This window comes from Cervus elaphus, chromosome 17 (genome assembly GCF_910594005.1).
Source record: "Cervus elaphus chromosome 17, mCerEla1.1, whole genome shotgun sequence".
In the NCBI taxonomy this organism is placed as follows: domain Eukaryota; kingdom Metazoa; phylum Chordata; class Mammalia; order Artiodactyla; family Cervidae; genus Cervus; species Cervus elaphus.
The window spans coordinates 42273184-42299145 of record NC_057831.1 but is presented as its reverse complement, the minus strand read 5'-3'; the positions used below and the strand labels follow the sequence as shown (position 1 = coordinate 42299145).

Sequence of the window (25962 nt, the reverse complement as noted above, 5' to 3'; positions counted from 1 at the left end):
AGTCATACTCTGCTCTGGCCCATGCTTTTCATTTTCTAACTATTTTAGTGGGTTCGTTGAATGTTTTCTACCTCCTCCTATGATTTTATACAATTCAAAATTACTGTCTTTCCATTAATTGATGGAACCTTTTTGATGAGGCTGTGTTTTATTGATCCTTTTGTTCAGTTAAGTTTAGTATTACTTTCTTGAATAATAAACAGGATGGAGGCCTAGACTGGCTCCTGTGAGGACAACATAGTATAGGGTAGGTGCTCTCTGTGACCTTACTTGAAATGAGCTTGCCAGTTTGAGGGCCACACTTGGTCCTCCCAGATCATTTAAACCCATTTTCCATCCTGTGCTTCAGCCTTGCTTATTACTCAGCACAAAGAGTTTCCTTCATTCTCCTGAGAACCCACAGGTATAATAGAGGTCATAGTGGGTATTTTCACACCATTTCAAAGTATAAAAAAGTTCCTGAGAAACAATATATCTGCTGATGACATGGCTTTAAGGGCACTTCAAAATGGCAGTTTTCTTTCAACTGAGGTTTCACATATTTATCATAATCATAATGTGTCTTTGAGTAATAAAAAATTTCAAATACAATTTTCAGGTAAGTATGATTGAATTTAGTAAGATTTTTCACACTGTGTCATCTGTGGGGCAAAACTAAATGCAAAGATTTCTTAATCTTAAAAATTTGGGGAACCGCCAGATATTCTCTACTATATATATGGTACTTGAAAACATTCTACCTTCTTATATTTAAAAATTTTAATCTTCCTGATAGATTTTGGACATCTTACATGAAAGTCCTATGTTTAAAAAAAAAAAATGTTTAAAGGAGAACTTTGTCCACATATGGCACTTAGATTGGTGCCCTGCCTCCATAGTAAACATAGAATTCACCATCCTTAAAGGAAGGAGATGCCATTTTGTCTGGAATTTACAGCACATCCTGTCATCTTGCTGGATGTAAGAGAAACCGGTCAGCCTGCCACTTCTCATGTTGGCTGGTCGTGGTTCTGACGGGTGGGAGCGGTGCCGGAAGCTCCTGGACATGGGCTGGATGGTCGGTTGTATCGGCAGACCACAGGTTTTGGTAGACTGTCAAGTTCAGTCACACTCTTGCATTGCTTAAAATTGTCAGGACAGGTGCCATCTTTTTCAGGTGACTTTTCTGGCCTAATTCGCCCTTCAAAATCTGTTGATTCATTTCTATTTGGACTAGCACCTCCCTTCCTCTTCTGAAGAAAACTTTGCCATGAGTCTGTATAAAGATTTTATTGGTGAAACTTAATGCCAAGTGTTGATGTTCCTGTGAAAGGAAGAAGTGTAAAGATGTTATGAAGCGTTGAGTAAGGCAGCTTTTAAGTGTACTAAGATCATTAAGGGGGTCCACTGATTTCTCTAGCTGTTTTTTTTTTTTTTTTTTTAATCAGGATACTTACATTTTCAGCTTATAGATTCCTGCAACTCCTTTTCAAATTATTAATCGACTTCTCATTTATATCTGGCCTTCCATACTTCGTGAGTTACTCTTTTCCTCTTCGTGGGTATCTTGTTATTTTAGGACATCCTTCTGTAGCTGGCATCTTTTTTGATTCTGCCAGTTACCTGCACAGTGTCTTTGTTTAGTAAGAGCTCAAGCTTTGTCTTCTAGTTTATGTAGTATTTTGTGTTTAAAAGTCTTTGAAAGTGCTTTTTCCCCCCATGTTATAAATCTTTTGTAACTCCTGTTTGATTGACTTTTGAAGTATTCACCCAATATTGCTCTGGAAGCTTATGTCATCAAGGCTACTGGCTTCACTGGGATGACATGTACCGTGTTCCAGAAAGTGGCCGCCACTGACCGGACAGGCCTGTCCGACTATGGGAGGCGAGACCCCGATGGGAACCTGGATAAGCAGCTGAGCTTTAAGTGCAACGTTTCCAACACGTTTTCAAGTCTGGCTCTGAAGGTATGTTATATTCTGTGGTCATTTAAGACTTTGTAGTTAGATTAGAATACAATACCTCCATATAACCCAACTGCAGATTGAAAATATCCAATTTAAAAAAATATCCTGAGAAGTTCCAAAAAGCAAAACTTAAATTGCTACATGCTGGCAACTATTTGCATAGGATTTACAGTATATTTACAGTTGTTTGTATAACACCTGCAGTAGGTGTTATAAGTAATCCACACATCATTTAAAGTAAGTATACCAGAGGGTGTGCCTAGGTTATATACAGATATTATGCCATGTTAATTAAGAGACTTGAGCATCCACAGATTTTGGTATCCGAGAGGATCCTGGAATCAGTCCTTTGAGGATATGGAGGGTGACTGCACTTAAATAAATGCTCTGCTTTGCAAAAATAATTTTATTAAAGTTTGTTCGGAGGGAGAAGTGTATTAGAATTGGCCTTTGTTCTTGTTTTGAAAGAAATTCAGACCAAGAAGGAACACATCATGGCCTTCATGGACCTAGGCGTTTTTGCCCTCTGGACCCGTTCTGCATATGAATGTATCAAAATTTAATTTTATGACTGGAGTCTTAAAAGCATGAATATATTAGTTACATATTAAGACATTTTCTTTGACTTTAAAGTTCATTTTTATGCTGCTGATTTTAAAGACATGAAGACATTTTTGTAGACTTCCTAAAAGTATTCGGTGCCCGTGGCTCTGTGCTCCTGGGCCTAATGGGAAAGTCCAGGCATTTAATCAAGCCAGCTGTATATCAAGATTTTTTGCACAGAAGTGCACACACGTGTGTGTTTATAAATTGGGCCTCCCCTGGTGGCTCAGAGGGTAAAGCGTCTGCCTGCAATGTGGGAGACCCAGGTTCAATCCCTGGGTTGGGAAGATCCCCTGGAGAAGGAAATGGCAACCCACTCCAGTACTCTTGCCTAGAAAATTCCATGGATGGAGGAGCCTGGTAGGCTACAGTCCATGGGGCTGCAGAGTCAGACACGACTGAGCGACTTCACTGCAGCAAGCAAAATTAAAAGCATGTTTATTGGTTTTTACAATTGGGGGTTTAGGCGTGTTTTATTAAACTACATTGAAGCAAATGGTGGAAGTACAGTTTTGACACCCTAATGGAACTATATTTTTTCATTGAGTTTTTTGTGGCTATGTGTAATTGTGTTCTTGGTGGTTTTTAATTACACAGTACTTTCTTTTTTTATAGTTCGTTTCTTAATTATATTGCAAACGATATTCTAGGCATTCCAGTCTTGATGCCTGCATAGTAATCAAATAGGTCTTAGGTGTCCTGGAACACAGGAAGCACAATAAATACTGAATGGATGAGTGAATGGATAAATGAAGAATTAGTATATTTTATCATACTTTAGTGGTTTAGTATGGTGGTGGTTTAGTTGCTAAGTCGTGTCCGACTCTTGCGACCCCGTGGATTGGGAATCTACCAAGCTCCTCTGTCCATGGGATTCTCCAGACAAGAATATTGGAGTGGGTTTGGAGTCATGCTTTACACTTGTGACCTCCATAAGGAGAGCCAGTTTGCCTAATTTAGAAATAATCTTAACTTCTCCCACTGCCCAAGACAGCTATCTCAACTGTATCAGGATGTCTAATGATAATGTATTTACTTGATGCCGTATATTCAGAGGAAAATTAGCAAGATATATTTATCACTCTTGGCTCTTGGATAGTGTCTGCACCTAGCCGTGCAGCTCCTTAGTGTCTCCTCCTTTGTTCAGAGTGTAGTATTGGCAAAAACATAGTGCAGAAGGCGCCCACAAGAGAGGGGTGTGTGTCTTTGAGGAACACTTAAAATTGATGAACCCTTCTATCTTAGATGATCACAGTTGGTAGGAACGGATTAAAAATGATGAAACTCAACATTTCATCAATTTCACAACCTACCCCTCTGGGTAAGGAGAGTTTACCTGCTGAAGTAGAAAGCTTTAAATGAACACTCTTAAATTTGTCAATTTCATACTGTTCCATCATTTTAAGATCATCTTGTGGCCACAAACCAAGGATGCATCACACTATTATTCATGCTTCATAGATGGACATGCTTACACCGAGTGAATAAGGAACATATTCTTCATGACGCAAAAGTCAGTTAAAAAATTTTGCATTGACAATGCAAAATGCCTTAGCATTTTAATGGAAAACTTTCACATTTTAGACTTTATATGATGGCAGTTTTTACTCTTCTTTGCTTGTGCTTTTTTTTTTTTTTTAATGCCATCAATGGACTAACTAGACATCTTGAACATGTCATAATTGATTGTATTGCCCTTGGATGGAAGAACATGCTAGCATATAAAGTTAAACCCATAAAAAGGCAGTCCTTAGCTGTAGGAGCCTGACTGGAGTTGTTTTCTGCATATTTTTTGAATCCCTATTGTCCTGTCTTTACTTTCTTTATTACCATCACAGCCCAGTTTGGGCTTTCATCCTGTATTGCCCATACCATCGAGAGCTTCTGTTTAGTCTCTGTGTCTCCAGGTTCTTCTTAAAAATCTATGCTTTTCTGAAGCAGGGCACCCAAAACTGGTGCTCTGTGACAACCTGGAAGGATTGGGTGGGGATGGAGGTGGGAGGGGGTTTCAGAAAAAGGTGGGTAGGCATGTATGCTACTGCTAAGTCACTTCAGTCGTGTCTGACTCAGTGCAACCCCATCCCTGGGATTCTCCAGGCAAGAACACTGGAGTGGGTTGCCATTTCCTTCTCCAATGCATAAAAGTGAAAAGTGAAGCCGCTCAGTCGTGTCTGACTCTTCATATATGACAGAATCCATCAAAATATTATAAAGTAATTATCTTCCAATTAAATTGATTAAAAAAATATCCATGCTTTTCTTACAGGTTGGTCTGCCTAGGGCAGTATTCAGCCGACGCACACCAGTCCAACCATGGCAGTTAGTGAAATGTTGACGTGCTTCCTTACCCTTCAGCGAATAGCTGTGCCACCCCCCACCCCCCATCCCCCTGAGTGCCTCCACAGCTGACATTCTGGTCCTTTTTCTGGGAACACTCTCCAGTCTGTCCACCCTTTAGCAACTGAAGGCCTGCAGAACCAAGGACCTTTAGGACCTTCCCCTCTGTTCACACTGTTTGATTGTGAACGTTATCCCTGGATCTGTCCAACATGGAGGTGACCTTGTAGATCCCACGATAAATTCTTCATGTCGTTTAGGAGGCTGGCTGTCAGTTAACTTAATAATTTGGCATTTATCTGCTCTTGTCTATAAAAGAAAGCTTCCTTTATTGTCTCTTCCAACCACTGACCAGTTTTACTTAGGCCAGGCTCATGCTAATTCTTCTACTAGAATCCCTGCTCCTCTATGCCCCTCCCTTCCCTAGCTGCTTGGTTCTGTGATAACACCCAGCAGAAAGATGTAACCTTCGAGAATCCTAACTAAGTCCATCTGGTCAGTCCTTGCCTCTCCCATTCTCATCTCCATTTCTCTTCCTCGCTTTGCACATAGCACTCTGCTCATCTCTCTGCCATCGCATGTTACACACAGGGGCCCAGTGGGCTTCTTATTCCTGCCCTGGATTGAGGGTTGCTTGAGGTCAGAGCTGCTCTTTATGTCACTGATGACCTCCAGTGCTGGCCCACAGCCATTCAACCATTTGGAGATTGAATTAACCTGTGGTATGACTCTTTCAGCACCCGATCTAAATTTTTTCTTTATCAGATGCTTCCTTCCACTGTTGGTACCATAAGTCAGATTCGTTAGCATCACAAAATATTGCCTTTTTTTTTATTAAATATTAAGAGCTTTTAGTAACTGTTGGTGTTTTGAATTCAGTAATGTAGCCAGAAGGAATTTGTTTTTCAAAATTTTCTTGGCAGGAATTTGGAAATCAGGTTTTCTTTATGCATCCCACGTTTCTGTCATCCCATCGGGGGCTTTAGCCCAAATGAAATCCTTTTCATTTCCAAGCCAGTCATGTACATTCTCACACTTCCTTCCTTCATATGTGCCCCTTTTCATGCCCTTAGTCATCACCCTGCTCAGGGAGATACCTGTTACTCTCTTCTAAGAACCAGTTCAGATGGCAGCTTCCTTTTTTTTTCCTCAGACAGAATTCATTGTAGCCGTTAGTTCCATAGTGCTTTGTTCATTGTCCAGAATAAATAGAAGCTGATATGCTGGTGAGTTGAGTTATAGTGAGAAGCTAGAGGATATGGCTACTAAAATGTGTTCATGTTCTGCTCCCCCACTTAAAAGCTGTGCAAACTTGGGCAAGTACCTTAACCTCTTTGAATGTCAGTTCCTTTCTCTTACATAGGGATCATGAAATGGTGTTAAACTCAAAGGGTTATTGAGAGGGTTTAATGAGGCAAATATGTAGACATACACAACAGTGCCTGGTACAGGCAAGCACTTAATACATGTTAAGCTTGTATTGGTTTATCATTGTTGCTGTCTCTTCCTTGCTAAATTTTGAATATTTGAGGTCAGGGACCATAGCTTATTTCATTATCTCCAGATTCTGCACAGTGCCATGAGTAGAGGAATGAAACATCCAATAAACATCATTGAATAAAAATTAACAGCCAAACTTAATTAGTAAAGTCAGTTAAAAAAAATTCTAAAAGCAAGCATAATCCTTGTTAATCTTCAGCAGTGAGACAATCAAAAGGTAGAATGCAGTTAATAACTAATTATACATAAGAAAATAATTAGGATGTATCTGAACATCTATCTGCTTAAAATCCGGTGAGTAGATAGTCAAGAAAACATGAACAAATTACTGTTTCAGTCAGCTAACTCTTTGACCCATTCTAATTTTATTGCTAAAATTCTAGAAATTTAAACAAAATTAGGATTTCAGAAAATTTTAAATTATCAATTCTGTAGTTTTCGGAGTCCAGGTTATTTCACAAGGAATGATAAAATCTAGTGGAAATATTTGAGTTAACACCCCTTAGGATACTTACCATGTTATTCTTAGTGTCATTCTAAATAAGCAGAAATGCATGCAAATAAATTCATGATAAGAGCTCAGTGATGACATTAATTTCATGTGTGTTTATAGTTTGTCAGTTTTGATTATTTAAGTTAAAACTAATTCTGAACTGTGGAAGTCAGAACATGAAGTTCTAGATGGTAATTCAGTTACTTTAAGGCATTTTCTCTCCCCAGGCTTCAGATAACACCTGCCACCCTACAACAGTATAGGCAGATCTCCGAAATATTGTGGGTTCGATTTCAGATAATTGCAGTAAAACAGATATTGTAATGAAGCAAGTTATATGAGTTTGTGGTTTCCCAGTACATATAAAAGTTACATTTACACTATACTTGGTCTATTAAATGTGTGATTGATTATGCCTAAAAAATAGTGTTGTTCTTCAGTTGCTCAGTCCTGTCCATCTCTTTGCAACACCATGGACTATAGCATGTCAGAGTCCTCCCCTATCTCCTGGAGTTTGCTCATATTCTTGTTCCTTAAGTCAGTGATGCTATCTAACCATCTCATCTTCTGTCATCCCCTTCTTTTGTCTTCAGTCTTTCCCAGCATCAGGGACTTTTACAGTGAGTTGGCTCTTTGCATCAGGTGGCCAAAGTATTGGAGCTTCAGCATCAGCCCTTCCAATGAATATTCAGGGTTGATTTTATTTAGGATTGTCTGGTTTGAGCTCCTTGCAGTGCAAGGGACTCTCAGGAGTCTCATCCAAAACCACAGTTCAAAAGCATCAAGTCTTTGGCGCCCAGCCTTCTCTATGGTCCAGCTGTCACATCCATACATGATTGTTGGAAAAACTATAGCTTTGACTATACAGACCTGTCTTAGTAAAGTGATGTCTCTGCTTTTTTTTTTAATATGCTGTCTAGGTTTGTCACAGCTTGACTTCCAAGGAGCAAGCATCTTTTAATTTCATGGCTGCAGTCACCATCCACAGTGATTTGGGAGGCAAAGAAAATAAAATCGGTCACTGCTTCCACTTTTTCCTCTTCTGTTTGCTATGAAGCGATGAGACCAGAAGCCGTGTTCTTAGTTTTTTGAACGTTGAGTTTTAAGCTAGCTTTTTCACTCTCCTCTTTACCGCTCATTAAGAAACTCTTTAGTTCCTCTTCATTTTCTGCCATTAGAGTGGTATCATCTGCATATCTGAGATTGTTGATATTTCTCCCAACAATCTTGATTCCAGCTTGTGATTCATCCAGCTTGGCAATTTTGCATGATGTACTCTGCAGAGACGTTAAATAAGCAGGGTGACAGTATACACCTTTGACATTGTCCTTTCCAAAGTTTGAGCCAGTTCATTGTTCCATGTAAGGTTCTCACTGTTGCTTCTTGACCTGCATACAGGTTTCTCAGGAGACAGTTAAGGTGGTTTGATATTCCAGTCACGTTAAGAATTTTCCATAATTTGTTGTGATTCACATAATCAAGGCTTTCATGTGTTCAGTGAAGCAGAAGTAGATGTTTTTTTGGAATTCCTTTGATTTTTCTGTGATCCAGCAGATGTTGGCAATTTGATCTCTGGTTCCTTTGCCTTTTCTAAATCCAGCTTGTACATCTGAAAGTTCTCAGTTCACATACTGCTGAAACCTAGCTTGAAGGATTTTGAGCACCATCTTACTAGCATGTGAAATGAGCGCAATTGTATGGCAGTTTGAACAGTCTTTGGCATTGTCCTTCTTTGGGATTGAAATGAAAACTGACCTTTTCCAGTCCTGAGGCCACTGCTGAGTTTTCCAAATTTGCTGGCATATTGAGTGCAGCACTTTCACAGCATCATCTTTTAGGATTTGAAATAGCTCAGCTGGAATTCCATCACCTCCACTAGCTTTATTTATAGTAATGCTTCCTAAGGCCCACTTGACTTCACACGCCAGGATGTCTGCCTGCAGGTGAGTAATGACGCCATCATGGCTATCCAGGTCATTAAGATCTTTTTTGAACAGTACTTCTGTGTATTCTTGCCACCTTTTCTTAATCTCTTCTACTTTTTTTAAGTCCTTATTATTTCCTTCGTGTATTGTGCCCATCCTTGCATGAAATGTTCCCTTGATATCTCCAGTGTTTTTGAAGAGATCTCTAGTCTTTCCCATTCTGTTGTTTTCCTCTGTTTACTTGCATTGTTCATTTAAGAAGGCCTTCTTATCTCTCCCTGCTCTTCTCTGGAAATCTGCATTCAGTTAGATATATCTTTCCCTTTTTCCCTTGCCTCTCACTTCTTTCCTCAGCTATTTGTGAATCCTCCTCCTGACCACTTTTGCATTCTTGAATTTCTTTTCTTTTGGGATGGCTGTGTTCTCTGCTATGGCTATACTCCTGTACAACATTAGGAACCTCTGTCCACAGTTCTTCAGGCACTCTGTCTCCCAGATCTAATCCCTGGATCTATTCATCACCTCCACTGCATAATCACAAAGTATTTGATTTAGGTCATACCTGGAAGGCCTAGTGGTTTTTCCCACTTTCTTCATTTTAAGCCTCAATTGTGTAATAAGGAGCTGATGATCTGAGCCACGGTCAGTTTCAGGTTTTGTTTTTGCTGACTTTATAGAGCTTTTCCATTTTCGGCTGCAAAGAATACAATCAATCTATTTTTGGTATTGACCATTTGGTGATGTCCATGTATGAAGTCGTCTGTTGTGTTGTTGGAAGAGGACGTTTGCTATGACCAGTGTTTTCTCTTGACAAAACTCTGTTATCCTTTGCCCTGCTTCATTTTGTACTCCAAGGTCAAACTTCCTGTTACTTCAGGTGTCTCTTGACTTCTGCTTTTGCATTCCAATCCCCTGTGGTGAAAAGGACATCTTTTTTTTTTTTTTAAATGTTAGTTGTAGGTTTTGTAGGTTTTCATGGAACTGGTCAACTTTAGCTTCTTCGGCCTTAGTGGTTGGGGCGTAGACTTGGATTACTGTGATGTTGAATGGTTTGCCTTGGAAACAAATGAAGATCATTTTGTTGTTTTGCGATTGCTACTGCATTTCAGGCTCTTGTAGACTATGGTGGCTGCTGCATTTCTTCTAAGAGATTCTTGCCCACAGTGGTAGGTAGGTTGTCTGAATTAAGATTCACCCATTCTCGTCCTTTTGGTTGACTGATTCCTAAGATGTTGTTATTCACTCTTTCCATCTCCTGCTTGACCATGTCCAGTTAACTTGGGCAGCCTGGCATGGTACAGTTCATGGGGTCTCAAGAGTTGGACACAACATAGTGACTGAACAACAACAATGAACCTAACATTCCAAGTTCCTATGCAATATTATTCTTGATGGCATTGGACTTTACTTTCACCACCAGATGCATCCACAGCTGAGCGTTGTTTCTGCTTTGGCCCAGCCTCTTCATTCTTTCTGGAGCTATTAGTAATTGCCCACCAGTCTTGCCCAGTAACATGTTGGACACTTTCCGACCTTGGGGGTTCATCTTCTGGTGTCTCTTTTTGCCTTTTCATACCATTCATGGGGTTCTCGTGGCAAGAATATTGGACTGGTGTTCCATTTCCTCCTCCAGTGGACCACATTTTGTCAGAACTCTCACTATGACTCGTCCATCTTGGGTGACCCTGCACGACATGGCTCTAGGCTTCATTGAGGAATGCAAGCTCCTTTGCCTTGACAAGGTCATGATCCACGAAGGGGAAAAAACAATGTGCATATTTTAAATGAAAAATACTTTTTTTTGCTAAAAAATGATAACCATCTGACAATGTAGGATTGCCACAAACATTCCATTTGTTAAAATCAAAGCAAACAACTCCTCCCACCCCCAAAATGCAGTGTCTGTGAAGTGCAATATAACAAGCTATGCCTGAAATGATGATAAAAACACCACCTTTCCTTGCCTTTCATGCTTGTCATGGTTGTGATCCCACTTGGTCCTCACAACTATTGGTTAGGAAGGTCATTAGGTATATGTAACAAATGCAACTCAGAGGGTAGACAAAATCTTGCAGTGTCTAGCCACTACTTCCTGGTGACGCTGCGACCCAAATTCTGGTTTCTTGTTTCAGATCCCGTGTTCCCCCCCAACCCCCCAGGGGTGGCATATAGTCTTCAATAGATATTGTAATAGACACCAAAAACTTGTCTTTCTGAAAGAGTTTTTTTTTTTTAATTGAAGGATAGTTGATTTATAATTTGTGGTAATTTCTGCTGTTCAGCAGTCATTCAGTGATATAAATATATATATTTATATTCATTTTCATATTCTTTTCCATTATGATTATCACAGGATGTTAAATGTAATTCCTTGTGCTATACGTAAGACCTTGTTTACCTAGTCTGTATATAAGGTTTGCATCTGCCAACACGGAAATCCCAGTCCATCCTTCCCCTAGTCCCTTTGGCAGCCTTAAGTCAGTTCTCTTTGTGTGTGTGTCTGTTGCTGTTTCGTAGGTAAGTTCATTTGTGTCCTATTTTAGATTTCATATGTAAGTGATATCTATGATATTTGTCTTTCTGACTGACTTCTCTTAGTGTCGTAATCTCTAGTTCCATCCTTGTTGCCACAAATAGCATTATTTTATTTTGTTATGACTGAGTACTATCTCATTTGTGTGTATATACCACATCTTCTTTATTTATTCATCTCAGTGGACATTTAGGTTGTTTGCATATCTTGACTATTGTGAATAGTGTGCTATAAACATAGGAATGCAGGTATCTTTTTGAATTTTGTTTTGTTGGATATATGCCCAGGAGTAGGATTGCTGGATCATATGGCAACTCTATTTTTTAATTCTTTAAGGAACCTCCATACTGTTTTCCATAGTGACTTCATCAATTTATATTCCCACCAACAGTGTAAGAGGGCTTCCCAAGCCTTTTGAAAAGAAACTTTTCTAATTTAGTAGCTATAATTTATATGTTTTGTATCAATTTCCATTTCTGTAATCCATACATTTTATTTTATTTTATTTTTTTTAAAGTCACTCTTTTTTATTTTAATCCTTTTATATTGTATTAGGTATATATACATTAGGTATATATTATATATACATTATATATATAATATTATATGTATATATACTATATACATTATATATGTAATATATATTGTGTGTATATATATATATACACACTCTACATACATTAGGTATATATACATTTTAAAATGAATATATGGTTAAATGAAAATATTACCTTTGTGTTTTTGTTTTCAGGCTAAGTGGCAAATGTATAGTCACAATAAATGTATCAAATATGTCCCTTAGTTTGGATATGCCACATAGCATGTGGAATCATAGTTCCTCACCCAGGGATCAAACCCTCACCCCCTGCATTGGAAGCACAGAATTTTAACCACTGGACTGCCAGGGATGTCCTCCTTGGTGAATTTTTTCATTAGATTTACAACCTTTCTATAATAAATGATCAGTACTTCTTTTAGAGAGATTAAATATGCAAGTGTTACATATCTACTATAAAAATATTGTTGATACAGATGAAGTTTGCTTTTCCATCTCCCCTAGGCTACCCCAAGGGACCTATAATTATTATTTGGCAATACTCTTTACTGGACTTTGAAGGTTATCTTATAAATTATAAACATGTAACAGCCTTGAATTTGTAGCTCTCATCTCTCAGGGATTTTTCCTTACTCCAGAGTTTTTTAGATTTTGTTGTTGGGTTGGTTTTGCCGGTTTAAATTTGTACAGAAAAAAAATTGGACTTGTAGAAACTGTAATTGTCATTTCCTTTTTCAGCTCTCTTTTAGAAAGTAAAGTATGACTTTCTTTATTAAATTAATTTGATTTATCATAAGGAATACTTTCCCAGAGAACTGTGCTTTGTTTTCAAGTTATTTTGTGTTCATAATAGAATTATTTTATGGACTTTTAAATACTTAAGTTTTGATAAATGTCCAGCATGTAACATTTCATCAGGATTTTGACCTTCTAATTAAATCGATCTGTTTATGTTTTTCTTTGGCATGTATCTTCATATACTTAGGATAAATTTATATACTTAATAGAAATTTACTCTGTTAGTGAATGAATTGGTAATATCTTTGTTTTCCTATCAAGCTGTATTTGTGAGAATAGTAGAAACCTTATTATATGTTTTCTTAGATGTAATATTTCTACTAAATGTTTTCTTGTCATCTGCAATTTAAAAGTAATGTTCACCTATCAATATTCAAACTTCAAAAATGCTTTCAGCAGATATTTATGGTTATCTGCTGTGTTACAACACTGTTTTAAGCACAGTAGTTAAGAACTAATTCCTAAGTCAATCATTTGCTTCAGTAGAACCCTAAAAATGCCACACAGACTTTCATTAATTTCATAAACAATGGGCTACTTTTATTAATGCTAGTGCCAGGAACTATTATTAACATAGGCAGTCCCAAAATAAATGAGATTATCTACATTCGAAAGTTCTCTCACCCTGGTTAAGAGGAGTAGACAGTCAGTTAGACTGCAATACTTTAGGGCTTTAGTTATGCTATGCTGTGTGCAGAATGCTGCCCGAGTCCAGAATAGGGAGCAGTACCTGGAGTAGTGATGTAATTAATCACCCCCAAAAGCCCTATTAATAAAACCTTGCAAAGACCTTCTCTTCTTGGCTGCCAGCCTTTCTCATCCTGATCCATCCTTTGCAGGAGCAGCAGAACTAACTTACTAAAAATCAGAATCTGAGCAGTTTGAGCTTACCAGATAAGAGAATCATGGGGCATTTCAGCCAGAGATAACTGGCACGTGCACGGTGGCATTTAGGAATCAGGGGATGGGGCTTCCCTTGTGGCTCAGTGGTAAAGAATCCGCCTGCCAATGCTGAAGACACGGGTTGGATCCCTGATCCAGGCAGATGTCACATGCCATGGAGCAGCTAAGCTGTGTGCCGCAAGTATTGAGCCTGTGCTCTGGGGCCCGGGAGCTGCCAGTGATGAGCCCGTGGGCGCCAGTTACTGAATCCTGAACCTATAGAGCCTGTGCCCGGAACGAAGGGAAGCTACTGCAGTGAGAAGCCTAGGCACTGCAACTGAAGAGGAGCCCCCGCTTGCCACAATGGAGAAAAGCCTGTGTATCAGTGAAGAGCCAGCACAGCCAAAAATAAAGTAAAATAGAAAAGGAAAAAAAGCGGGGATGTCAAAAAGTGATAAACTCGAATCATGTGTATTATCATATATGAAACAGATCGCCAGTTCAGGTTCTATGCATGAGGCAGGTGCTCAGGGCTGGTGCACTGGGATGACCCTGAGGGATGGGATGGGGAGGGAGGTGGGAGGGAGGGTCAGGATGGGGAACACATGTACATCCATGGCTGATTCATGTGAGTGTATGGCAAAAACCACCACAACATTGTAAAGTAATTAGCCTGCAATTAAAATAAATAAATTAAAAAGTATATATATTTTTCTGTCAATGTGACCCCCACCCTCCCCCAAAAAAGTGATAAACTCACTGTGGCCCAGTCATAGGTTATGGTGTAGGGAGTGTTAGGAGATGAATTTGAGGCAAGGATTTTAGCCAAATTCTATGGCATTCTTGAGAATTTTTGGCCGTATTTTCTAAACATTTGGGAGCCAAGGTGTTACTTGAACTGAAATAAAAACAGATTTGTTGAAGAGGAAATTCTGTTGGCATCATGAACATTGGGTTGGAGAGAGAGGTTGATGCCAAGAGAAAGGCTCTGTGATGAGTCCTTAAAATAGGGAAGTTTTTAGATTATTATTTGCCTCCTTGGGGTACAGATTTATTTTTCATTAAATGCTGAATAATTTATAACTTAAAAATCCCTAATAAAGAAATCTGAAGAACATTCAATGCCCAGCCAGCATTTTCACTTGTTCCTCTTTGTGACTGTTTTTGTAAACCTAATGTATTTCTGAGTCTAAAGTTCTGTTATGTTTTTGTGTAATTTCTTCTGTTCTTTGACAGTCGGAATCTATCATAAATCACCTTAAAGTTTTCATAAGCCCAAATTAATTATACTCACATTTGTGATATGCTCCCTTTGTGCTCATTCACCATGTTTTGTCATTGTAAAATTCATAGGCAGAGTGATCGCTGAGATCTTTTTCTGTTTAATGCTGTTTACTTCAGCAGTATACAGTATCAGGGGAAAATTCACTTTGAAATAATCCCTTGCTTACTACTTTAATGCTTTGAAATAGAGTTTGCATTTCTCTTGATTTTCTACTTCTTTTGTTCTGCGCTGTTAAATGATCTTTACGCATTTCACTTAATGAATAAATTGTTTTAACTACTAAATCTCACTCATATATTTAAGACCTGTATTCAGCATATAACTAGACAGTATTCATAGCTGTCTAAAATGTTTCTGGTTTTAACCTACTAAGATAGCAACTTTTCTGTTTTTTTTTTTTTTTTAATATATTTTCAGAACACTATTGTGGAGGCTTCTATTCAGCTTCCTCCTTCCCTTTTCTCACCAAAGCAAAAAAGAGAAGTCAGACCAAGTGATGACTCTCTCTATAAGCTGCAGCTCATCGCATTCCGCAATGGAAAGCTTTTTCCGGCCACCGGGAATTCAACAAATTTGGCCGATGATGGAAAACGGCGTACAGTGGTTACCCCCGTGATTCTCACCAAAATAGGTTTGTCTGTGGCATATGTCTTCCTGTAGTCACTGGACAGCACGACTCGATCATTCCCTGCTCCTAAAGATGCTTATTTTTGTTCCTTCTCTTTTTAATGAGTCACTAGAGGAAAAAAGATATTTGCAGAATGCCCATTCGTGTATGTTGACATTTAATTGTTCATGAAATTTGTTTCAGAAATATTTTTATTTCCCATTTCCTCCAGATGGTGTGAACGTTGATACCCACCACATCCCCGTTAATGTGACGCTGCGTCGAATTGCGCATGGAGCAGATGCTGTGGCTGCCCAGTGGGATTTCGATCTGCTGAATGGACAAGGAGGCTGGAAGTCAGATGGGTGCCATATACTCTATTCGGATGAAAATATCACCAGCATTCAGTGCTACTCCCTTAGTAACTATGCAGTTTTAATGGTACGGCAGTTGTTAATGTTAATGCATAAACACTAAGCGTTCGAATTTCTTCCCTATGCACAGTTAAGCTCAAATGATTTTTTTTTTAACTTTTAACGTAAATTGCTGCCTTTAATTAAGGAAGAGGTGACATTTGGTATCATTCTGATTTTAAAGGGAAATTGAGTTACTACTAAGTGAAATATATGGGATTGAATTGGGTATGGGAATTTTCAGTAAACTTTAAGCCAGTCAATTCAACTAGACCTTGACCTTAAAATTGGGAGACATGCTGTCCAACTCTTAATCAAGAGCGATTCATTTGCCCAAAGATACACAGTAAACTGGGCTTCCCTGATGGTTCAGCTGGTAAAGAATCCGCCTGCAATGCCTGAGACCTGGGTTCGATCCCTGGGTTGGGAAGGTCCCTTGGAGAAGGGAAAGGCTACCCACTCCAGTATTCTGGTCTGGAGAATTCCATGGACTGTATAGTCCATGGGGTCATGAAGAGTCGGACACTGAGCAACTTTCACTTTCACTTTCTTCACACAATGATGGGGCTTCCCTGGTGACTCAGACGGTAAACAATCTGCGTGCAATACAGGTGACATCGGTTTGATCCCTGGGTCAAGAAGATCCCATGGAGAAAGGAGTGGATACCCATTCCAGTGTTCCTGCTTGGAGAATTCCGTGGACAGAGGAGCCTGGAGGGCTACAGTCCATGGGGTAGCAAAATCAGGCACAACTGAACAGCTAACACTTTGCTTTCACACAATGAATAGTGAGAGATTCTCCTACTTTGCTATTTAGTGCCTCATCCCACTACACATCATAATTTTTTAGATTCCTTTTTTGTATTTAGAGTAATGGTGATAATTTCAGTTTAGTTGCTGCAAGCAGCAGCACTGACACAAATGTCTTCAACTTTAATGCTAATCAAGTTAATGTTTTCTGTTATTTACTATTTTTGTGTTTATTAATCTTTTGTGAAATAGCTACTTATTAACATATCTTTTTATTAATGGATCATTTATGTGAATCTGATCTCTTGAGTTGATAATTATGAAATTAGCTGTGCTAGTTTTTATTGCATATTGTAGTTATTCTAATATACTAACATCCTGAAGCATGTAGGCATGCATTTAGAGCAGAGTGGAAGAAATTACTGATGAACATGAAGGACATTTTTTAGCAATGGCTTGAGGCTAGCCTGGGAGTAAGGACGCTTCCATTTTGATTTCTGCCACCAGCTCTGAATCTGTTATCTAGACAACATTTTATCAAAGCACCAAGTAATCTTGAAACATGATATTTACTCTAAGTGAATTTTCTTTTCTTAAAACTACAAAAGAGCATTTTCACTGGAAATGGTCTTGAAGCATGCTTTAATTGGAGTAGATTTTCTTCAGCTTTATATTTTGGTTTTCTCTTTGCTCCTCAAATTAGGCTACCTACCTAGTGTCCCGAACAGGCAGAGGAGTAAGTAGATTATCAAGCAGGGCAGAAAGATTAATGTGTGTGTTATTTAGCCCAGCAGACAGTGGGTGGGGTCTACACTAGGAAAGGACTCAGCTGTGTTGATGTAAGTCATCTCTCCTTTTGGGTTTAGTGTTAATAGTATAGGACTCTCTTCACAAATAGATGTTTGAGTTCTTTAAGTCTAAGTCTGGTTTCTGTAAGTTCACATTTTATTGTTTTATAGTCAGCTTTCAAAGAATGCTTGAAGCAGTAATTAAAATATGAAGCATTTACTCTTTCAGTTTGAAAGTATTTTCTCATTCAGGTTTTGATTATAAAATAACGTGGAACCGAGAAGTACTGAAGGAGAAATAAGAGAGATGTAGCATCATTTGCCTGGAGAATCCCAGGGACGGAGGAGCCTGGGGTTGCACAGAGTCAGACACGACTGAAGCGACTTAGCAGCAGCAGCAGCAGCATTTGAAATTTTTTTAGTAGTTAACTAGAAAAAGTTGGGCAAGAGAAATGAAATGCAGACACACAACGAAAGGCATTTTATAAACTTCAGTGTTTAAGACATGATAATGTACCATGTGAAACTTTTATTTTTATTTAATACCAGTTAAAACATCTATTTTTGAACTTCCTAGCTGTTCTTCTCCACAGTTTAAATTAGTATAATCCTTTTCTTGAAGGAATAAGCTATTCTTTTATCTTTCATACTTTTAATCTTTTAAAAAATGTAATACACAATTCTTAAAGCTAAAATACAGCACTAGGTTTTTTTTTCTATTTTCAAAGAATATCCTTTCTCTTTTCTTAAATATAACTGTGCCACCTAGAGGTAGCAAGGTGAAAAGGATTTGAAATTGTTGACAAAATTGTCAAAGTTAGTATACGGCATTTTTAGAGTTGCTGATGAAACATGAAGGCAAAGTTAATGAAATCATACCTACTCTTAAATAAAGTCATGTCTGAGTTAGAAAACATAGCTTTAAAAATTGGAAGTCAACATCTTTTTTTCTTTTCCTGACACCGTTTTGAATAATAGATAAAATCCTATTTTTTTTTGAGAACTGCTTTAATGTAGGATTTTATTTAGCAAGTGTAAATTCCTTTATTGGCAGCTAGCTCATAAAGCTTTTCCTGCTGTGGTTTTTTTCAAAAAATGTGTATTTAGGAAATGAAATGAAAAGAATATATTTGTTTGAAAATCTCAAATAGATATTCATAGTTCTAGACAGATAACATAGGTCAGTAGGCATCCTGCAATAACCATGTATATTCCAAGTTCTCAGAGGAAAAAGTTAGGTAGAAATTGAGTTTGTTTGAATTACGTGATCAGAAATAACCAGTTGACCAGAGGTCAGTAGGGAACAAAAAAACTTAATGAGGAGGGCCAAATTATTCTTGGTAGTACTTACTATTTAATTGATATTAATAGTGAAGATAAAATAACCACTGTATCTTGATTCTCCTTTGTTATTATATTCACCTAGAAACACATGAAACCAGAGAGCACTCATTTGTTTTTACATCTCTAGTTTTTTTTCAAGGCAAACTGTGGTTTCATTTACTCTATAATTGAACATGAATGTTAGCATTGTTTATATAATTCTTAAGTAGGTATTATACTCACATGGATCAAATGTTTGAATTATTTCTAACTAATATACAGTGAGAAATTAAACTGACACTCTTGTCTCTTCTCCACAGAATAGATAATTGTTTTTTTTACACATTATTGAAGGACTTTCACATATATTACAACAAAATGAATACATGATCCTGTTTTCTTGCATTTTTATATGAAGGTAGCATGCTACAAACATTCTAAACCATGCCTGTGTCCATGAAGCAGTATATCTTACGTCAAGGATGATGATAACCATGGAACAATATATCTTAACACTGATGACGCTGCCTTCTGTTGGTGATATTCTTAGGATGATATGAGGGTAGTGATGGCAGTGGTTAGTTTTTATTAAGTACTTAATGCACTGGGTTCTCTTAAATCTTCACCTACATTAACCTATTTGGTCATCATAACCACATCATGAAATGTGGCGCTACTATTATTACCCCCCAGTTTACAGATGGAGAAACCAAGGAAGTGAAGGGCCATGACCAGGTTGACAAAGGTAGTTAGTGTGGAGTTGGAGTTCAGACTCCACAAATGTCTTCTTAATCCCACTACTGGATTTCCTTTCTGAAAACTTCAGTGTTAGAGAGCTTTCTCATTCTTTTTTGTCTCTGAATATTACTTTATGACCTCACCATCATTTATTTGGGCATTTCTCTATATTGTTTGTTTCTAATAATGTCTGTGTATAGAATGGTTTTACACATTAGAAAATCTGTATCATAAATTATCTGAAGTAGAATTAATAAAGGGAAACCAAAACTTTTCCTTTTTTCATTAAATTGAGCTATTGATTGATGTTCACAGATCTTAACTATATAGCTTAGTGGTATTTTTACCTGTGAACCTACATGTTTAGCTGCCATCAAGATAAAGACTTTTATTTGAGCATTCGGAAGCTCTGGTATGTTTCTTTCTAGTAAATTTTCACTGTCATTTCAAGAAATAGCCTTCTGATGTGTATCACTAGGTAAGTTTCATCTGCTCCTTAATTCCATATAATTGGAATTGTATAGCATGCACTCTTTGTATCTGGTTTCTTTCCCATCATTATGTCTGTGATAGTCATCTTTGTTTTCACATGTGGTAGCAGGTTATTGTTTTTTCTTTTTCCTTCATCATAGCCCATTTTGTGGGCTTCCCAGGTGGTGCTAGTGGTAAAAGGACCTGACTGCCAATGCAGGAGATGTAAGAGACATGGGTTCAATCCTTGGGTCAGGAAGATCTCCTGGAGGAAGGCATAGCAACCCACTCCAGTATTATTGCCTGGAGAATCCCATGGACAAAGGAGCCTGGTGGGCTATAGTCCATGGAATCATAAAGAGTTGGACACGACTGAAGCGACTTAGCATACACACAGGCCATAGTAGGAAGATATCAGAATTTGTGCATTGATGGATTTTTGAGTTGTTGCGAGGTTCTGGATATCAGGAAAAAACTGCTGTAAATATTTGTGGACGGTGACTGCAGCCATGAAATTAAAAGATGCTTGCTTTTTGGAAGTAAAGCCACGACAAGCCTAGACAGTGAGTTAAAAAGCAGAGACATCTCTTTGCTGACAAACGTCTGTCTAGTCAAAGCTATGGTTTTTCCAGTAGTCAGGTATGGATGTGAGAGTTGGACCATAAAGAAATCTCAGTCCTGAAAAATTGATAATACTTTTTTTTTTTTTTTTGATAATACTTTTGAACTGTGGTGCTGGAGAGGTCTCTTGAGAGTCCCTTGGATAACAAGAAGATCAAACCAGTGAATCCTAAAGGAAATCAACATTGAATATTCATTGGAAGGACTGAAGCTGAAGCTCTAATACTTTGGCCACCTGATGTGAAGAGCCAACTCATTGGAAGAGAGCCTGATGCTGGGAAAGATTGAGGGCAGGAGGAGAAGGAGATGACAGAGGATGAGATGGTTGGATGGCATCATTGACTCAATGGACATGAGTTTGAGCAAACTGTGGGAGATAGTGAAGGACAGGAAAGCTTGGCATGCTACAGTCCATGCGGTTGCAAAGAATCAGACACGACTGAGTAACTGAACAACAACAACATATTTATGAACATGTTTTTTGATGGACATGTGCATACAGGAGTGGAATTGCTAAGTTGTAGGCATCTGTATGCTGTGAAGTAATGCCATGCAAATGATCAAACTGGTTTTATTGGGTTACAGTCTCACCAGTAATGAGTGTTAATTGCTCTATATCCTTGCCAGTGCTTGGTATTCTCAATCTTTAGTTTTGGTCTTCTCGTGGCTGTGCTGTGATAGATCATTGTGGTTTTAATTTTTTAAGTTTTTTCAGTTTTTAAATTTTTAAAAAATTTAAGATAATTAAAAAAAATTTTTTGTTTTTCTTTGGTAACTGGTAATATTGAGTACCTCTTCATTTTCATATTATGGCTTGGGTAGCCCTTTTGTGAAGTTATTGCTCAAATCTTACGTACTTTTAATTTGATTGTCTGTTGCTTTCTTACTGGCTCATAGGAATTCTTCACGAACTCTGAATAGGAGCTCTTTGTTAGATGTATGTGTTGCAAAAATCTTCTCCCAGTCCATGACTTGTTTTAATCAATTCAGGCTGCTACAACAGAGTATCACAGTCTAGGTCATTTACAAACAGAAGAAATTTTTTTTTTTTCTCATAGTTTTGGAGGCTTAAGTCCATGATCAAGAAGCCAGCAGATTCTTTGTCTAGTGAAGGCCTGCTTCCTGCTTCATCAATGCTGACCTTTCTCTGTATCCTCTTGTGGTGGAGGGGGCAGGGGAACTCTCAGGTGTCTCTTTTATAGAAGGAAAAAGGACACGAATCCTGTTTATAAGGGCTCCACTCTCATGACCTAATCACCTCTCAGAGGCACCACCTCAAGATAATATCACATTGGAGGTTAGGTTTCAACATGTGAATTTTAGCTGGGGGACACAAACATTTAGTCTATGGGCATGCCTTTTTCCTTTTTTTCTTAATGTTGTCTTTTTATAAGCAGAGTTTCTAATTTTTCTAACATTTTTTAGTAGTTAATGGTTTTTTGCGTCCTAATATTTAAGAAGTCTTTGCTTACCCCCAAATTATGAATTTATTTTCCTTTATTTGCGTTAAGAAGCTTTAAATGTGTTTTATCTTTCACATTTAGGTCTGTGATTCAGCTGGAACTGACTTTTGTGTATTGTGTGTGTTTTAAGGATTAAAATCTTGAAATTATTCCTTGTTTCTTAGGGGAAAAATTAAAAGAAACAGAGACATGGTCTCAATTTTTTTAAAGACACTTTTTATTTTAAATCTATTCTAAAATTTTATTTTATTGTCAAACTCTTTTTAAAATACTTATACTCTGACAGACAGAGGGAAACTGAGATGTTTTTCTTTGTCTTCCTTCCATTGTTCAGATCCTGATGAGTTTAAATCATAATTAATTTATAATTATTATTGATATGATGCCAGTGAATTATTTAAAACTGCTGGTGATTTTATATTTAGTAATTCTCAGGCTAATCTATTGTAAATGTATGAATCTTTATCAGGTAAATAAAAATTTCAAAAGCTCTTCTTCCATTTGTTTGGTTCCTTAATAATAAGTACTTCTGCAGTTTTTAACACACTTTTACATGTTTTAATATTCTCTGAATTGGTGCAGTTTATTTTGGTGACCCTTACTTTCCACTTCCTGGCCTGTTTTCTTAAACTTAGTAGTAGTAGTAATAATACTTCATTTGTGTCCGACTCTGCAACCCCACGCACTATAGCCGACCAGGTTCCTCTGTCCATGGGAGTCTCCAGGCAAGAATACTGGAGTGGGTTGCCATGCCCTCCTCCAGGGGATCTTCCTGACCAGGGATTGAACACTTGTCTCCGCTTTGCCCACTAGCGCCACCTGGGAAGCCCTTTCTTAAACTCTGCACCATGTATAAGAGTGACTAAGATCACCATTTAGTGATGGACTGTGGTTTAATAAGCACCAGAGGCAGACTTTTCCTCTGTTATGTATCACTATATTGCAAATGTGAATGCCACTTTTTACTTTTCTTCCATGGGTGTCTCCTAGTGGCCACTGATGGACAATGTGTTTGGTAATTTTTTTGTGATGGAAATGATTTGATTTATAAAAAGAGAATAAAAGCAAGAATCATGGGTTTCTGTGAAATTAAAGAGCTTGAAGTCTTTTGATATGTGTCTCCCTGAACAGGTAGATATTTTTTCAGTAGAGGTATGATTGGCATACAACATTTTATTAGTTTCAGGTATACAATGTAATGATTCAGTATTTGTGTATGTTACAAAATGATCACCACAATAAGTCTAGGTAACATCCATCAGTATACAGTTACAAGTTTTTTCTCTTATGGCAAAAACTAGCTTTACTCTTTGAGCAGCTTTCAAACTTGTATATTATTAGTAACTGTAGTCCCTTGCTGCATCTCCAAGGCTTCATTTATTCTATATCTGGAAATCTGTACTTGTGGACTCCTTTCATCTATGTTTTTGTTACAGTATCACAAAGCCTCTATTTGTTGATGGATATAATTGAAAATAATTTTGACTTAAGATTTCTACTTTACCTCTTTTGTTGTAGTCTTTAACTTCTCTTAACTTCTTTCCTATCCTGATCTTCTCAGTTGTCTTATACGGCCTTAAATTCTCTTATATTTTGTCGTCAAGATACAAGATCAAGTTTTTATTAACTTGATTTGTCTCCTTTACACCGGGCAGGGAGTCTGCAAACCCTGGCAAATATTTGATCCACAGGCCTGTTCCAGTCAGCTCTCTTTTGTTTGTTTGATACTCTAAATGCTGGAAAGCTAGAAGTGGTTTCCACATTTTAATGGTTATATTTTAAGTGGTTAATAAGTACCTGCATAATAGCCTCAATTTTGCTTTTGGCCTGCAAAGCCTGAGGTCTTTATTCTCTGGCTCTTCACACCTTGCCAGGGGTTCCCTTTCATTTGGAAAGGTCTGTTTGTTGTGACAACAAAAATGCCCCCACGCAACAGTCAGTAGTACTTGCTCCTTCCTCCAGGACTACTTTGGAGTTTTAACAGTCTGGGTACTCTGTGTCAACATCCAGCTTCCTGCTCGTGCTATGTCACATTCATTGCCTTTTGAAAAAACTGAATTCTTTTAACCATGCGGCTGCTGCTGCTGCTGAGTCACTTCAGTCGTGTCCGACTCTGTGTGACCCCATAGACGGCAGCCCACCAGGCTCCCCTATCCCTGGGATTCTCCAGGCAAGAACACTGGAGTGGGTTGCCATTTCCTTCTCCAGCGCATGAAAATGAAAAGTGAAAGCGAAGCCACTCAGTCGTGTCCGACTCACAGCGACTCCATGGACTGCAGCCTACCAGGCTCCTCCGTCCATGGGATTTTCCAGGCAAGAGTACCAGAGTGGGTTGCCATTGCCTTCTCCGTTTTTAACCATAAATATTGTATAAGATGTAAGAACTGAACTGGCACTTTGTCTGATGTTTTGCTGGATAATATCCAGCTACCTGTGTTTTGCTATTCTCTACAAAGGCCTGTGGAAGGCAGGCATACACAAGTTCTGCCCCTTCCCCAGGCCCTGCCGGATGGGATGACTATGATGTCTCCATTTTACTGTGGGGTAACTGCCCCAGATCATATAGCTAGTGGTGGCAGAGTATTCTTGAACATTTCCTGAAGGACTGGAAAACAGGCAGTGCATAGAAGGAGTGAAGAGACCACATCCTAGGCACTGAAAGTTTGTCCTCAATTATTTGGTCTCCATGGGAGTAGAAGCTTTTCATAGAAACGAGGGAGAATCTGTCTACTCCAGCTAGTGTCTAACTGGCTCTCATTGCCCCAGTCTTCTTTGAATATCTCTTCTAACATTCTGGATTTTTAGCAGAATGCAAGTATTGATGCGTTGAAACTGTGTTCTATAGACTAGTCCCATGGGCATCTTACAAGGACAGGTTGTTGAGAATGGTGGCTGTAGGTTTCTGTCTTGTATTTTCCCTTTCAGGTCTTAGTTTATAGACCGTCAGCCCCCAAGGGATCCTGTGTTTCCCTGAATACCCGGTACTTGGCATAGTGCCTGGCCATGGTGGTCACCCAGTTGGCATTTAACAAATACGTAGATGAAGTGCAGGCTTGTGACTCCTCTGACTGTGGGCTGGGGTGGAATTTCCCCTGTTGTACCTCCAGTTTCTCATTAACTCTGACTTTTGTCAGGCTTTGTGGCCTGTGTTAGTCATTTGTTAATGGTGAGGGACTTGTGAAGGTGTTCTGATAGATCTTTCTGGGTGTGTAATTATGCCCTGTTGACCACTGATTCTTCCCAGGAACAGGTTCTGCTTCCTTCCCTTCTTCTTCCGTGTTGAGCCATCCTCAGTGTCCTCTTGTGTCTGTCACCCATTCCTTCCTGTCTTCATCATCTTGGTGTTTTTAGTTTCAAGAATTATCTTAATAACTTCATGACTAGACGTGCATCCCACTGTGAACTGCTTCCCACGTCCAGCTGTGATTTTGTAGCTTTCAGAATCAGTTTAGAAGGAGAATTTGGTGACAGGGCCTGGTGAACCTGCAGCCCTGGTTGTCTGGCGTGGTGTCCGGGGCCCAGGGAGAGACATCTTCCAAGCCTGCCCCAGGCCTTTGTCAGGAAGGAAGCCTTCAGGTGAATGATGTTTTCATTTTAGGAAGTCACTGTCTGGTTTGTTTTAGGAAGCAGAGCCTTGGCAGCCACGAACTCTTTCAGATCTGATCTTCCCAGCCATTAACCTCTTTGTGCCTCAGTTTTTCAAGCTATAAAATGGGACTAACAATATACCTAGTTTATAGGGTTATTCTGTGTAGGGTGCTGGCATGGTGCCTTGTTTATGATAAATGCTCTGTGAGTGATCTGCTGTTGTTATTATTTATTATTACTGATATTTGATCTCTTAAGTTCTCAGTCACAGGCCTGCCCTTATGTTGATCAAACAATTGTTGTGATCTCATTGCGTGTCTGAGGACTCTTTGACTTCTCAGC

General features: G+C 38.5%; 1 protein-coding gene across 3 annotated transcripts in view; it reads left to right on the top strand.

The window, feature by feature from the left end:
* The window catches only part of ADGRA3 (adhesion G protein-coupled receptor A3), a 124400-nt gene that overhangs the window by 81393 nt on the left and 17045 nt on the right, over positions 1 to 25962 (top strand). For 2 of the 3 annotated variants that reach the window (XM_043870818.1, XM_043870821.1), the window contains exons 12-14: positions 1743 to 1946; positions 15276 to 15489; positions 15698 to 15906. In XM_043870818.1, coding sequence (XP_043726753.1) covers positions 1743 to 1946; positions 15276 to 15489; positions 15698 to 15906 — 627 coding nt within the window. The remainder of the gene's footprint in view (positions 1 to 1742; positions 1947 to 15275; positions 15490 to 15697; positions 15907 to 25962) is intronic. The other variant, XM_043870819.1, reaches the window with a different exon arrangement.